Source organism: Phascolarctos cinereus, unplaced genomic scaffold, assembly GCF_003287225.1.
Source record: "Phascolarctos cinereus isolate Bilbo 61053 unplaced genomic scaffold, phaCin_HiC Scaffold_1;HRSCAF=81, whole genome shotgun sequence".
Classification (NCBI taxonomy): domain Eukaryota; kingdom Metazoa; phylum Chordata; class Mammalia; order Diprotodontia; family Phascolarctidae; genus Phascolarctos; species Phascolarctos cinereus.
This window is the reverse complement of record NW_027555514.1, coordinates 130,074,711-130,088,730: the sequence shown is the minus strand read 5'-3', so window position 1 is coordinate 130,088,730 and position 14,020 is coordinate 130,074,711. Positions and strand designations below refer to the sequence as shown.

General features: G+C 37.8%; 1 protein-coding gene across 1 annotated transcript; it reads left to right on the top strand.

Moving 5' to 3' along the window:
- Positions 1 to 2,279: 2,279 nt before the first annotated feature.
- Positions 2,280 to 13,437, top strand: CAV2 (caveolin 2). Its single transcript, XM_020979310.2, has 3 exons — positions 2,280 to 2,751; positions 3,197 to 3,384; positions 10,089 to 13,437. Exons 1-3 carry the CDS (start codon positions 2,602 to 2,604, stop codon positions 10,237 to 10,239), a joined length of 489 nt encoding a protein of 162 aa, XP_020834969.1. The 5' UTR covers positions 2,280 to 2,601; the 3' UTR covers positions 10,240 to 13,437.
- Positions 13,438 to 14,020: the final 583 nt, after the last annotated feature.

Here is a 14,020-nt window from a genome sequence, read left to right as displayed (position 1 = left end):
TTTCTGACACTCTTGAAGTTTCAGAGCCCATATGCGCAATCCTTTTCTCTGTCCAAGAGGCTGGGGCTCCCCAGAATAACTCTTCTCTCTATAAAAGGCTAGCTCCCTTTAGAGAGAACCCAAGGCTGATGCTCCTCAAGAGTCCCTCCTCTTTCTGGAAAACTGAATTCTAGGATTGTGCTACCCAGAAAATCCTCCATCCTCAGAGGTTGGGATTACAGAACTTCCAACACTGAGAGTATCATCGCATCATAGACTAAGAACTGCAAGCAACCTTAGAAACCATTTAGTGCAGTCGCCTCATTTTAGAGGAAACTATGATTCAGGGCTATGGTCACACTACTACTAAGTATGAAAGGCAGAAGAATCTAAACCCAGATCTTCCTGACTCCAAATCTACCACTCTACCTACTACTTCACACCATTTATTCTATTTACCATTTATTATTTATTTATTTTCCATTTATCATTTAGTCGAAGTTGCAGAATTCCAGCCACATGTTTCCCCCCTCTCCACGGCAGTCATGGAGTTGAAGGTGTGTGTGCCCTTCCCGCTGCCTCAACAGGAATAGATCTCCTTACTCAGAGTCAAGGGACTTGACTCAGGATCTCCCAATATTCCATCAAATGACTCCTGCCACTGTAATCTCTTAGTCTGAGAGCCTACCATCTGTAGGGGTGGAAGGATGATTGGTCTTTTCCAATAATGCTGTGCCATTGCACTGGTGCCCTCCAGTAACCAAAGTTCACTTGCATGCCTCTGTCTTTCACCTGTATTGGGAAAAGAGGGAAAAAAAATAAATGCACACAAAATAGGTCAGTGTGCATGTCTACAATCTTCATTGGGAAATGTCATCAAAGTCCTAGTCAAAGGTATACAACCCTGTGAATCCATCAAGTTATCAGGAACCTCTTATGATCCACCTTCTACACCTTATTCTGGTATGAAGGTGGTATTAGGTGATATCAGTAGGGAGCAAATTCTTGCAGGTTCTATCAAAGTGGGAGGACTTCAAGTACAGGTCCAGCAATGGTCTTTTCACATATGTTATCCTAGGTTCATCTTAGTTTAAGTTCTGTGAGGTTAAACATCTGGGTTGGCCAAGAGTCTCTGAGGTTTTTTGGTTATAGAAGCTCCTTAAACCACTTGCTAAAAAGAAGAAGGGGGAAATCACTGACGCAATCATGGATCCTTGAAACTGAAGAAGTGTGAGTTTAATGAAGTTTCATATTCACTAGAATTTTTCCTCCACAATTTTCATGGTGTATAAAATTTGAGGGCTTTCTGCTAGGTGTGAAAATCCTAATGCAATGGTAAATGAACGAAAATATGTATATTAGTCATCATTTCATTCCATTAACTAATTTCCACTTAACCAGTCTCCAACAAAGCAATTTAGAGAAAAAGCTTCACATTACCTTTTAGTTATTTGTCTACTGCCAGTAAAATGTCAGCTTCTTGACAGCAGGAACCCACTTCTGGTTGTGGATTTGTATCACCATGGGCTTTGCGCTGAGCCTTAAACATAGTCAGAGCTAAGTAAATGCTTGTTGGATTAGGTTGAATTTTTTGGAGTACAATCCCAACAGCATTAGCACAGGAAATAGAGAATAAAAGATTCCTCGGAACTAGAAAGGATATGAACCCTGGAAGAACAATTACCTACCTTCTCCAGAATAAATCATACACAGGCAAGTCTGCCTAGTACACTATGACTCTGCAAGTAGTTTTATTTAAGTGATCCCTCTAAGGTTGTTCCAAAGTTGGTTGCATTTTAGTGAGGGATGAAATACTTTCAAGGGATCAGAACTGGGGGAGGGAGGAATTTTTTTAAATATATTAAGAAATAGAAGTCGAGGCACAAAGGAGTGCCTACTACCACCATCCTCCCGCAAAAGGAGCCCCTTACTTAAGCTCCCTAGGCGAGGAACCACACCCATTGTGCCTCCCTGAGAGGCCTGGCCTATCTTTGAATATCTCAGACAGAAAGTACCTGTGACTTTTCTACCTGTCAGCAGATTCCACGCAAGTCACTGTAACCTAGGAGTTTTTCAGTGGAAGACCCACAAAGTTCTAAGGGACTCTGGGAGAGGGTGGATTAAAGATACCTTTTCTGCGTCCCGGAGATGTGGGGGAAGGGGGGAAGAGAATGCATGGAGAGTCACTTGGCCTTACTCTGAAAAGACCTGGGTTTGACCCAGAGGGATGGTCCCCTTCCCTCCCCGATCTGGAAAAAAATAAAAGTAATCCCCCCAGGGGCCATAGAGGCCAGACGCTGGGGCGGGCAGTCCTGGCAGCAGGGAGGCGCAAAGGAGGGAGCCGGGCTGGGGAGGTGGAGGGGCATCCGAGAGGGTGCAGGAGGACCTGGGGCCTTTCTCCCTCTTTGACTCTGTCTCTGTCCCTCCTCCAGCGGCTCACCCGGGTGCAGGGCGGGGCTCCGGGACAGCCCAGCGGGAAGCCAGGAGGGGGGAAAGCGACCGGCGCCCGCCCAGGACCAGGCTGGGTGGAAGAGAAAGGGGGAGGAAAAGGGAAGGCTGGGGCCGCAGCTCGGAGATCCGCAGCGCCCTGGAGCCAGGGCACACCAGGCAGGGAGAGCAGCAATGGGGCTGGAGACCGAGAAGGCGGACGCCCAGATCTACATGGACGAGGATTCCTACAGCCGCAACAGCGGTCCCGACTACCCGGAGCCCGAGAAATGCGTGAAGTCCATCCAGGATCGCGATCCGAGGGGCCTCAACACTCATCTGAAGGTGGCAAGCGGTGGGACTACAGGGGCAGTGGCAGGGAGATGGGGGGGAGAGGGAGGGTTGGAAAGTGAGAGGAGGAAAAAGAAAGAGAGAGCCGGGGCTTTGGCTCCTGATGAAGTTGCATAAAGTTTCAGCAGTGTCCGGGGATGGACGAGAGACTGGGAAAGTCCAGCGGGAGGAGACAAGTGGTCGCTGCCCGAGGCAGAGAAGGTGACTCTCATGGCTCTCTTACCCATTCGCCAATTTAGAAAAAGACCAAAGGAAGAACAGGCACGGGATAACTTTTGTAGCCAAACCCTGACTCCTATACTAAGATGGGGACTATGTTATGATCTTTCTGTACATCCCCAGGACTCCCCTACTCTCCCTCCCCGCCCCCAACCCCACCTTCGTGTGCCCATGTGAGGGGCTTGTAAGGGTTTAATGAGGGTGTCTCTTGTTTCCCCAGCTGGGCTTTGAGGATGTGATTGCGGAGCCGGAGTCCGCCCACAGTTTTGATAAAGTTTGGATCTGCAGCCATGCCCTCTTTGAAGTCAGCAAGTACCTGATCTACAAGGTCCTAACTGTGCTTCTGGCCATCCCGTTGGCCTTTGTGGCAGGAATTTTCTTTGCAACCCTCAGCTGCCTGCACATCTGGTGAGAACCCTTTCCGCCTCAGTGCTGTTTGCTGAAACCTTAGGGGAGTCCCTTTCCCACCTGCTCCGCCCCTCCCCCTCTTGGGCCCAACTCGGGTAAAGAGTGCAACATATTTGCTCTCATAGTATGAACTGGTAGTTTAAAAAGAACACTCTAGACTAGAATTCTGAGTCAGGATCTTAGAAGATCTTAAGTGATGTGATTTGTAGTACCAGTACTGACCTGGAAAGGGGGTGTGACAGCACCCTTTGGGTGGCGGCTGGAGGTGGAGTGGGCAGAGGCCATGCTTCCTGCCACATGCCTCTGTAGGGCAAATTTATAAAGCCATGTTGGAACTTGTAGACAGGGTTCTAGTCCTGACTTCTATCGGTAGCCTTATTTTTCCCCCACTCACCACCCAAACCTCCTCCCCACCAAAAAAAAATTTGCTCTAGAAAGACTTTGGTGACAGGAATTATACCCAGGTGTCTAAACCCAATTAAGCAATGCTTTCTGGAATAACTATGGTAAGGAGTAGATGGGCCTAGTAAGAAGAGAAACTTTGTCAGACAAGGGACACATCCATCATGACAACAAATGACTCAAGCTCTGGTAAAATGAAAGTCTCTCCTCTCAATCCCTCCTTCAGTACTTTTCAACTATAATACGTCAAAAGGAGAAAAGACTGGGTAAGAAAGAAAAGAACATGGTGGTCCATTGGACATGAGTAGAGTGAGGGGATACCCTTATTCACATTCATATTATTTCTGTATCACAAAATCAGATTTGTTTGTTGTTGGGTTTTTTTTTTAATCTCATTTAAAAGAAACTAACCAGCAAGAGGGGGAAATGTATTTTACCGAGAGGGAAAATATTTCTAAGCATCTACTTTGTGCTGAGGGAAAATAATTACAAGAGATTCTGTCTCTGTATTTCAAACGATAGCAGAAAAGGTCTGATGTATGAAGGGCTTTTTTTTTTTCAGAACAACCCTGTGAGGTTAGAAGTGATTGATTGTCTAACACTGGCAGCAAGAAAATGTAACCTAAGCAGGAACCCTTCCATCTGAAGTGGTCTGGTCTCATCAACATATTTACCTACTAAGTATGATCTCATCAGAAAACAGTTGCTCCTTTACACTTTGCTTTTTAAATATAGTACCACTATGCTTGTTTTTCACTCTTTTAGCAAAACAGGTGATGAATGTTAAACATGTTAGAACCCACCCCACTGCATCTCTGTGTGATGATATAAGTTGTTTGAAGCTAAGAAGTGGAAAACCTCAGATGGAAACTGAAGTGTGGTCTTTCAGGTTGAGGTTCCATGGATATTCATAATACTGTGCTTGCCTCAATAGCAAGAGAATTTCCAAACACCTTTATAAGATATTAACACCATGAATAGAGAATTGTTTTGAGACGTTCTCTGTGCTTTTTGTCAAGTTACATAGTACTGCGTACTACTACAGTGTGCTCAAGGTTCAGGGGCACAGAATACCATAAGCAGTTTCTAAAGTATTATAACTAGACACAATGTCAGCCTGTCTCCTTCCTTCCCTTCCCTTCATAATTTGAATTTTAATGGTCTGTAAAGAACACTGATTCATTTGGCCGACTAGGGTTTTTTTTTAGGGAATTTAGCTTTGTAGGACTCCAAAGTCACTATGGAGATGAAAAACTAATCTTGTATGAAGGAATGGATTCAGAAAAACATATGAATTTTCCTGGTTATCAAGGAAAGACATACCTGGTGGAAACATTTTGGAAGTCTGATATTAGCTCACAAATTTATTTGCTCAGCTAAAATACTATGGAAAGACAGAAACATTCACCAAAGTCAACCCAGAATAAAAATTATGTCTATAACTTGGGGTATAATTTTATGCTACTCCTTTAACCTCTTTGTCAGTTAATCCCTCCTATAAAATGTGAATAATAATAAAATTACTACACAGTCTACCATGAAATATTACTTTATGGAGCATTTTGCAAATATAAATTTCAGAAATTATTTAACAATGAAGAGAAGCTTTGTACAAAGCTTTTGTGGCAGAGATGAAATAAGTTAAATGGTGGAAAGTTGTAAATAAAAATGTAATTAGCCAAATGATGCTTCTTTACACCTGGTTAGCCAGCAAAAGGGATTATTGTTTCATTCATGAGTCATCCTACCAGTTTTTAGCCATGTAATATGTATTATTTAAATAGTCTGTTTTTTAAATTGTGGGCATATGAGGCATTAATATTTAATTCTGCCATACATCTGTCATCAGGTAGCTGTGATTGAAAGTAAAGGGAGTAATTTCAAAAAATTGTTTAAAGGTTAGTTCACACTCAGAAAAAAATGGCTTCATTATTAATGACTTACATTACCATCACACAATCCCTATCAGTCCTCCAGTATCTGAAGCTAGACTAAGGAAGACCCTGGTAAAGAAAACAAATATAGAAATATTTCAGTTAGTTTACCAAGAGAATGGTACTTACAGGCTGGGATGATAATGGAACCTAGAGCCAAGACACAACTAACCTGACTTTTAAAAAAAGATTTTCCTTTTATATGTTTAAAATTGTGCCTATGAGGCCAAGGTCAAAAGCACAGTTCATTCTTACCTAGGCCAGTTAACTTTTCTTAATAATATGCCACAGAATAAACTCAGGCAATCCACCTTGCAAGTGCATGTCATTGGCCATAAGGAAACTAAAATTTCTCAGAGGATGGCTAGATTATTGAAAATTCATCACTACTTCTGGTCAACTCAAATCTATACTATTAATAGTCACATAGCAACATCATCTTCATGTCTAGACAAGAACACATTATCCATTCTAAGTCTAGTACTTGTTTGGCTAAAATGGTTGCCAAAATTAATGAGCTTGAACAGAGCTTTTGGTGAGCTCTAGTTGATTTGGCTACTTTGAGGGAAACCATTTGGGGGGCTGAGTATTAAATTTAGTTTGAAATTTGGGAAAGATTGAAACTGTGACATTCAAAATCAGAAAATGTTAGCTTTCCCAAAATAAAACAGTACATATGCACCCTATAAACAAAAGCCCTCAGGTAAAATATGCTCTGTATTGATGAACTTGAAAACTAAAATGTGTTGTGTGACCCTAACTTCCGTGTAGTTTGGTGGAAAGATATATGCTATGGGCAGAGGTAGGTCCCTAGACAACAGGGAAGTGTGAAGCTCATACTATACAATTTAATTGTGATGCTGATTGATCTGTCTTATAGGCTGCCAGTTTGAAGTTGTTAATGTATCATTTTTCACTATTGATTGAGAAATCAACAACTATTTCTTGAGTGCTTACCATATGACAAGTCAAATCAACTAGCATTGTGCCAGTCACTATACTGGATATACAAATAAAGGCAACAACAATTCCTACCCTCAAGGAGCCTGCATTGTAGTGGGGAGACAACATGTAAATAGTTGTACATAGAAAATATGTACAAAGCAGATATAAGGTGACCTTAAAGGGGAAGGTCTGGAATCTTGAGGAACTACGTAAGTCCTCCAGCAAAAAGACAGCATTGAATTGAGAAATAGGCTTAATTTTTGTGAATGATGAAAATAGCATCTATTAACACTATTTTATATATATATTCTACGTAACACTATTCATGATAACCAGGTCTGTGTTGGTGTTTCCCATTCACATTTTAATGCTTAAGTGATTTGCCCAAGGTCACACAATACGTGAATAATGTATAGGGATCAGACATCAAGAGTTCCCAACATAAGTCTTTTATTCATACTTATTCATACTGCATAGTACTGACATTACCCTGTAATTAATTGTCCCATGTAATTGCTTAAAGTGTTTACTACTTTGGTCCATTGCAAGTTGAATTTGAGTTGTATAGATAGGCAAACTGAGTGGCTCATATCAAAAGATAAAATATATGAATTCTTTGGAAAACTGTCAGTTTTTCATGTAGCTTATGCCATATAGAACTTGCTAAAGATTTACCAAGATCCACCTCACTCTCCTTTGCAATGGAATAAGCCTTGCATTTAATATTATCACGTTTAGTATTACCATTATAGCCCACAGTTACAGCCATCATGCATATGGCAACACAACAAGGAGTTCAGAAACACCTATGTGCTCAAGGAGTAAGGCAACCAAAATGAAGGCTAATTAAGAGCTTATTTTAAATGTTGTCCAAAGTGGGAAAAATAAGTAATTGCAGTCATACTGGAAAAAATGAACAGCATATAATAAGATTAGTTAAAGCATAACCTAGTTTTTCAGGTACATAATAATACTAGAGTAATGCTTAACATTTATGTAATGCGTAAGATATATTTAGGGATTAATATTTTAAGCTATTTTAAATGATTGCTTTACACATTTCTTCAAGGTAGGTCAGTATAATAGTAATAATAATTATTATTATTACATATGCAAAATGGAGTAATACCTAATGTCAAGATAGTACACTCAATTCAACAAACATTTATTGAACACTTAATAATGAAAGACACCTTGCTGGATTTTATTTGCTGTAAATCCTTTAGTCTTGTAGCAATTTGGTTTTTTTTCCTTTTTCTGTACTCTACATACAGTTAAATAAGGAATAAAAACATTCACATTTATCTAGGGAAGACATTCATATACTTTATTATGATAATTGCCTGTTCAGTTAGGATTTATCAAGTACCAGCAAAATGTAAGACACTGCATGACGCTGGCAGTGCAAAGGCAAAGTACATTTTATGTAGTTTATCTTCTTGTTTCTAAAGAAAGAGATAGAATTTTATTTTTTTCAAGTCATTGTTTTATTTTGAGTTTCAAATTCTCTTCTATTCTCTGGGATTCCCTCACCCATTGAGAAGGTAAGCAGTAGGGCACCCATTATAATTGAAGTCATGCAAAATATATTTCCTTATTAGCCATGTTGTGGGGGGAAAAGCAGGAAAAATAAAGAAAGTGAAAAATATGCTTCAATCTGAACTCAGAGTTCATCAGTCTCTCTTTGGAGGTGGATGGCATTTTTCATCATGAGTACTTTAGAATTGTTGTGGATCATTGTTTTAATCCAAGTAGCTAAGTCTTTTAACAGTTTATCGTTATTACAATATCACTATTACTGTATATAATGTTTCCCTAGTTCTGCTGTCTTCACTTTGTAGCAGTTCAAATGAGTCTTCCCAGATTTTTCTGAACCCATCCCCCTACTCATTTCTTATAACACAATAGTATTCCATCACAATCCTATATATCACAGCTTGTTAGAGTTTTAGAAAATGAATCTTTTTTTAAGTTCTGCTGGCTTCAGTGATTATGTCTTATAGACATATAAGCCAAATTTTGAGAAATGGAATTAGCACCTCTCACAGCTAATTATGTTATATCAAGCTTGTGTGTGGTCATATTTGCAGGGTAGTTGGAAGATGGTGTTTTCTGGAGACAGGGAGCAATGAGCTACATTATTAAGGGGTAACAATATTTTTCACAGTCACTCTTGATTCATTATTATCATGAAGGTCATTAACAAACATACTTTAGATAGAATCTGATATTTGAACTTTTACATTTAAAATTTTTTAGTGAACATTTGTATTGCTTTGTGTTAGAGAGCTAAACCAAATTGCCAATTAAAAATGTAGATGGCTAAAATCATGGCCATATTTAGCTGCTTTGGAAGATACGTCCATAAAACCAGAGGGAAGTTTTCTTGCATTAGTTCTTTAAAAGTTTAGCGCTGAAGTTAGGATACCCAACATACTTGGATAGATCCAGGAGTTCATAGGTTCAGTATGCTTACTCTTCCCAATATAGATCAAAATCTTTTTACACTTTCCCATCTTTCTTTCCTATGTTTTTCCATAAATCCTTCATAGAATATCTACACAATGCATTGGAAGTCTTGCTTCCCGAATCTTAAAATCTCAAGGGCACCAAGGTACCACCTGAGTGGTCTCTCTGTTGCCTCTCATTCTTACTAAATGACCAGCCCATTTCCTTTTCTCACCACTTATCTCCTCCGTGATACTTCTGTCATATACATATACATTTGTAATATACATATTAGATAACTAGTAATATGCTGTGTACTCGCCAACTGGCTTTCCATTGGCCTTTGAGTAATTCATACTTTTGATGCTTATAAGATCATGGCATTCTATGATTCAGGACCATATGGCATCACCAGAGGCATATTGGTGTTAAGAGAGTGGGCTTTTGTGATAATAAACAGTTTAGGATCATTTAAAGAGCTACACCATTTCCCAAATGTTATCCATTCTAATTTCCTTCCACTACTTTATCCTGGAGCCAATTCATTGTCTATCTGTAGCTTCTGTTCAAAATAGAAATACCTGTATAAATGGAACAACTCAATAGGCTACCCATTCAGTTGTATGATATAATGTAGGCAATATGTAGTTTTCCTTCTTTTATGTTCTTGAGTATAATTTAGTAAATGTCCTTACTATTTAAAAAGTAAAATATTTGAAAGCTAACCTACTTTGTGGGTATTTTGTTGTTATTACACATATAGATATAGCTATAGCTATAGATATGGATATATAGATATACATAGATTTTTACAAAGATATAACTATTAAAGGGACAAATTTATCATTCTTTTTTAAACCTACAGTGAAGATTTATATGAATTCTTATCTGTTTTGTGAATGTATAATAATCAGTGGGTATATTTGGTAACCTATTTCACACTAATATATCCTAAACTATTTGCTTACATTCTAGGTTTGTGGTGCCTTTTATAAAGACCTGTTTAATGGTCCTGCCATCAGTGCAGACAGTATGGAAGAGCATTACAGATGTTCTCATTGCTCCCGTGTGTAAAAGCATGGGACTCATCTTTTCTTCAGTCAGCCTGAGACTAGGTCCTGAATGAATGATATGGACCCTGCTGCTGGAAACCAAATATACTGCAATACTTTAGGTTGCTATAACATAGGAGCACTACTGTTCATTTCCAAACTGTTCTATTTAAGATGATTGTTTATTTTTTAAAGGGGAACAAATGTATTTGGGACTTTAAAAATTGAAATTAATTTCTTCCTGGGTAATAGTTTCACAATTTATTAGCCATGTAATTCATATCCAGCATTTTATACGAGAGTTATACAAATGGTTGGAAACATCTACTTTTAATGGAATACAATTTTTATTTTAGGACAGAAGTTTACATTTTGTTGCAATCATTAATTTGAACTATGAGCAGTATAGTTGAAATATTTAGGTATATATTTCTCAAAAAGTCATGGCAGTCAGAGAGCACTATAAAATTATAATGTAGAAACTACAGAAGCACAAGCAGGTAGTGATGTATACTACAATAACACAAGAACATGTAAATGTGAAAAACAGATCCATGAAAAGGATGAGAGGGAGCATGGTATGGTGGAGTGGAATGTGCACTTCAAGTAGACCCGAGTTCAAAGTTGCCTCTGCTGTTTGCTACTCAAATAACTTTGGGCAAGTCACTGACCCTCTCTGAGCCTCAGCTTCCTCATCTAAAAATGAGAATTGAATCAGATGATCTCTAATGCCTCTTTAAGCTGTCATATGATCCTGTAATTACATCCCTTAAAATAAATTGTTACCTAATTTGGGGGGATTATTCTTTAACCTGCTGCCCTATTTAAGAAGAGGTTCTATTTTGTTGTATATTTTGTACTTAATGTAAATGTTGCTCTATCAGTTTTCCATAAAGCACTTTGATTGTTATTTGTAATCTTATAGAGTTATTAACCGAATGGAGTCATCCATATGTGAATCACAAAAATAAAGAAAGAAATTTAGATGAGGGAGATTGCACTGAAATGATTATATAAAGCATATATTTTTCTTTAAGAATTTAATGTAAAAGGTTAGCATAAAATGCTTTCTTATTGGACAATGTAGGGGAAAAAACCTGAAATATGTTTTGTGAGTAATGCTTATAGTAAATACAGATCACAATAAAACCTACCTAATCATTACAAGTCATGATATAATATTTAAAATAATCTATGCCCAAATGATACTTTCTTTCTTGTATTCAGTCACTACAAAAGAGCATTATCTCTTGATTTCAGACACTAAACTTACATTTGACATTCCTATTCCCTATTCATTTTTCCTTTAAGTGACTATGGTGCTGTTTCAAATACTTTGTATTTTGCTGTATAAATTTACCATAAAAAAGCAATTTCTACTGCACTTAACTATTGCTGCATTTCTTCTTTGACCAGAGTGACACATATACACAGTAGTATATGAGGGTTGTGTGGATTATCTACTGAGGCATGTACTGCTGAGTTTCATATGCAGATAAGCAAGTAAAAACAATGAGTATTTTGTTATATGTAATGCAAAATGGAACAAGGAACCATTTGATAGCCCAGTAAACAGAGTGCTGAGTCTGGAGTCAGGAAGACCTGAGTTCAAATCTAGCCTTTGACACATACTCGCTATGTGATTTTGGGCAGGTTACTCTGCCTCAGTTTCCTCAAATGGGGATAATAACAGCATCTACCTTGCAGAGTTGTTGCGAGGATCAAATGAGATAATTTTTGTAAAGTGCCTAGCACAGTGTCTGGCACATAGCTGGCGCTATATAAATGCTTATTCCCTTCTCCCTTATTACCTGAGAACTAGGCAGATCAACTTTAATGCTAAAGTTTGGAGGGGAAATACTTTCATTCCAAAATGACAGGAATATTGAAGGCATATGTAATGTGACTGATTTTCTCATTAAATGCAAAAAAACCCAGAACCTATGTAAGGAAGGCGCTACAGTCCAGAGTCTCTTCTTTAGGACAGTAGCCTTGACTCTTCTCACATTAAGGCTCTGTAGGGTGTCCCAGAAATTTTAGTGCAGTTTTCAACTTTAATGGCTTAAAACTGCACTAAGACTTCTGGAATGCCTTGTATTTTTCTTGTTCTTTTCTAAGGTGAGGCAACATAATGTGATAGAGAGCTGGCCTTGAAGTCAGGAAGACCCAAGTTCCAGTGTTACCTATGACAGAGATCTGGATGTGTGCTCTTAGGGAAGTTATGTAACCTCTGTTTCTTGAAAAACTCTCTAAGACTTTTAAGTTGCAGGAGAGTTGCCGATCTATATTAGTCAAGAGGGTGTTTCCATATTGGAGAACTCCTTACACTAATGGAATCACAGACAGAGACAATTTTTTAAATATACCAAATAGTGACAAAAATCTTTATCCTTCAAGGGTCATTTTGGCTTTTGCAGGCAATCAGAATAGTTTGGAGCCATATTTACTAAATATAGCTGACCAGTACCATTTGGGGTTAAAAGCAGATGGTAATTATAAAGAGGAAACACTGCATTTATTATGTGGTTCTTAAACTGACTTTTAAAGGCAACTCTAGATAGGTTGTATAGTAGATAAAGCCTTGGTCTTGTAGTGAGGAAAAATTGAGTTCAAATTATGAACACAAATTCAAATTAAAAACAGAAATGACGTTCAGGCTGACCTGGGCAAGCCACTTACCTTATTTTAGCCTTTGCTTCCACATCTGTAAAATGTAGAGATTGGACTCAGTGAACTCTAAAATCTCTTCCAGTTTTACATTTGTGATCTCTGATTCAGAAGAGATCTAAAAATATATTGGATAATGTCTTCAAAGTCAATGCACACACACATAAACATTCTCATATTTTTTTAAGTCTTTTCACTTTATAATCACAACTGAAAATGCCTCAGAGTTTGTTTGGAAATCCTAAATAATCTAATTGGAAACAAGTAAATATATTCATATTTGCCTTGCTGAGATATTTAACTTATTAGTATAAATCATGATGCTTCTCTATTCTTTCAGATAGTTATTTGGCAAATTTCTTTTTTTTAACTAATCACCACAGTAGGGATTTGTAATAGAATTACATTTGGACACCCTGACTAACAGAATCTAATTATCAAATGGAATAGCACAATTCTTCTTTCTAACAGCATTAATTACTTCCAAAGTATAGTATATTGGAGTTTTTTGTTAAGTACTGTATTTTATGGAAATGAGGTGGATTTTTTTTAATGTGAGTCAAGGCAACTATGCTGTCCATAATAAACTTTTTAAAACTCAAAAACTGTGTTGAGTAATTTTGTTGGTGTTAGTAGTCAGTTTATCAACAGAAAATTTTTTGATTGAAAATAACACGAAAGTAGGAAAATATATGTATATGCACAGATATAGTAGATAATTTTGGAGCTGTTACTTTTCAAATAGAAAGGCATTAGCATTGAATTCAGTTTCCCAATACTTAGAATATATTTGGTATGTATACATGTGCAGCCACTAAATAAATTTTTTTTATTTCTTTGGATGCTTATTCAAAAATTCACCCACAGTTCAACTACCTTCATGAAGTAAACATTCTATTCTGTGACTGATGGTTTCTTGAAAAGAGTTAAGGGAGAAAATGGTTAGCCATGTGTTTGGGCTCCTGGCCCTTGGCATTGGACAGAATACAATCCAAAAACTTCCTTTATAGCCTTGTAAACAGTATTCTTTGGTAGTGGCACAGTAGTGTTAAACAAGCTGAGAAAATCACCATTTAGATAAATTACCTTTCTAAAAAGAAAGCTTATACCCATACAATAATTTTGGACAATTCAACTCTATACATAAAAAAAAAGGAATTTCATCAAGTTGGTCATGTTATCAGATAG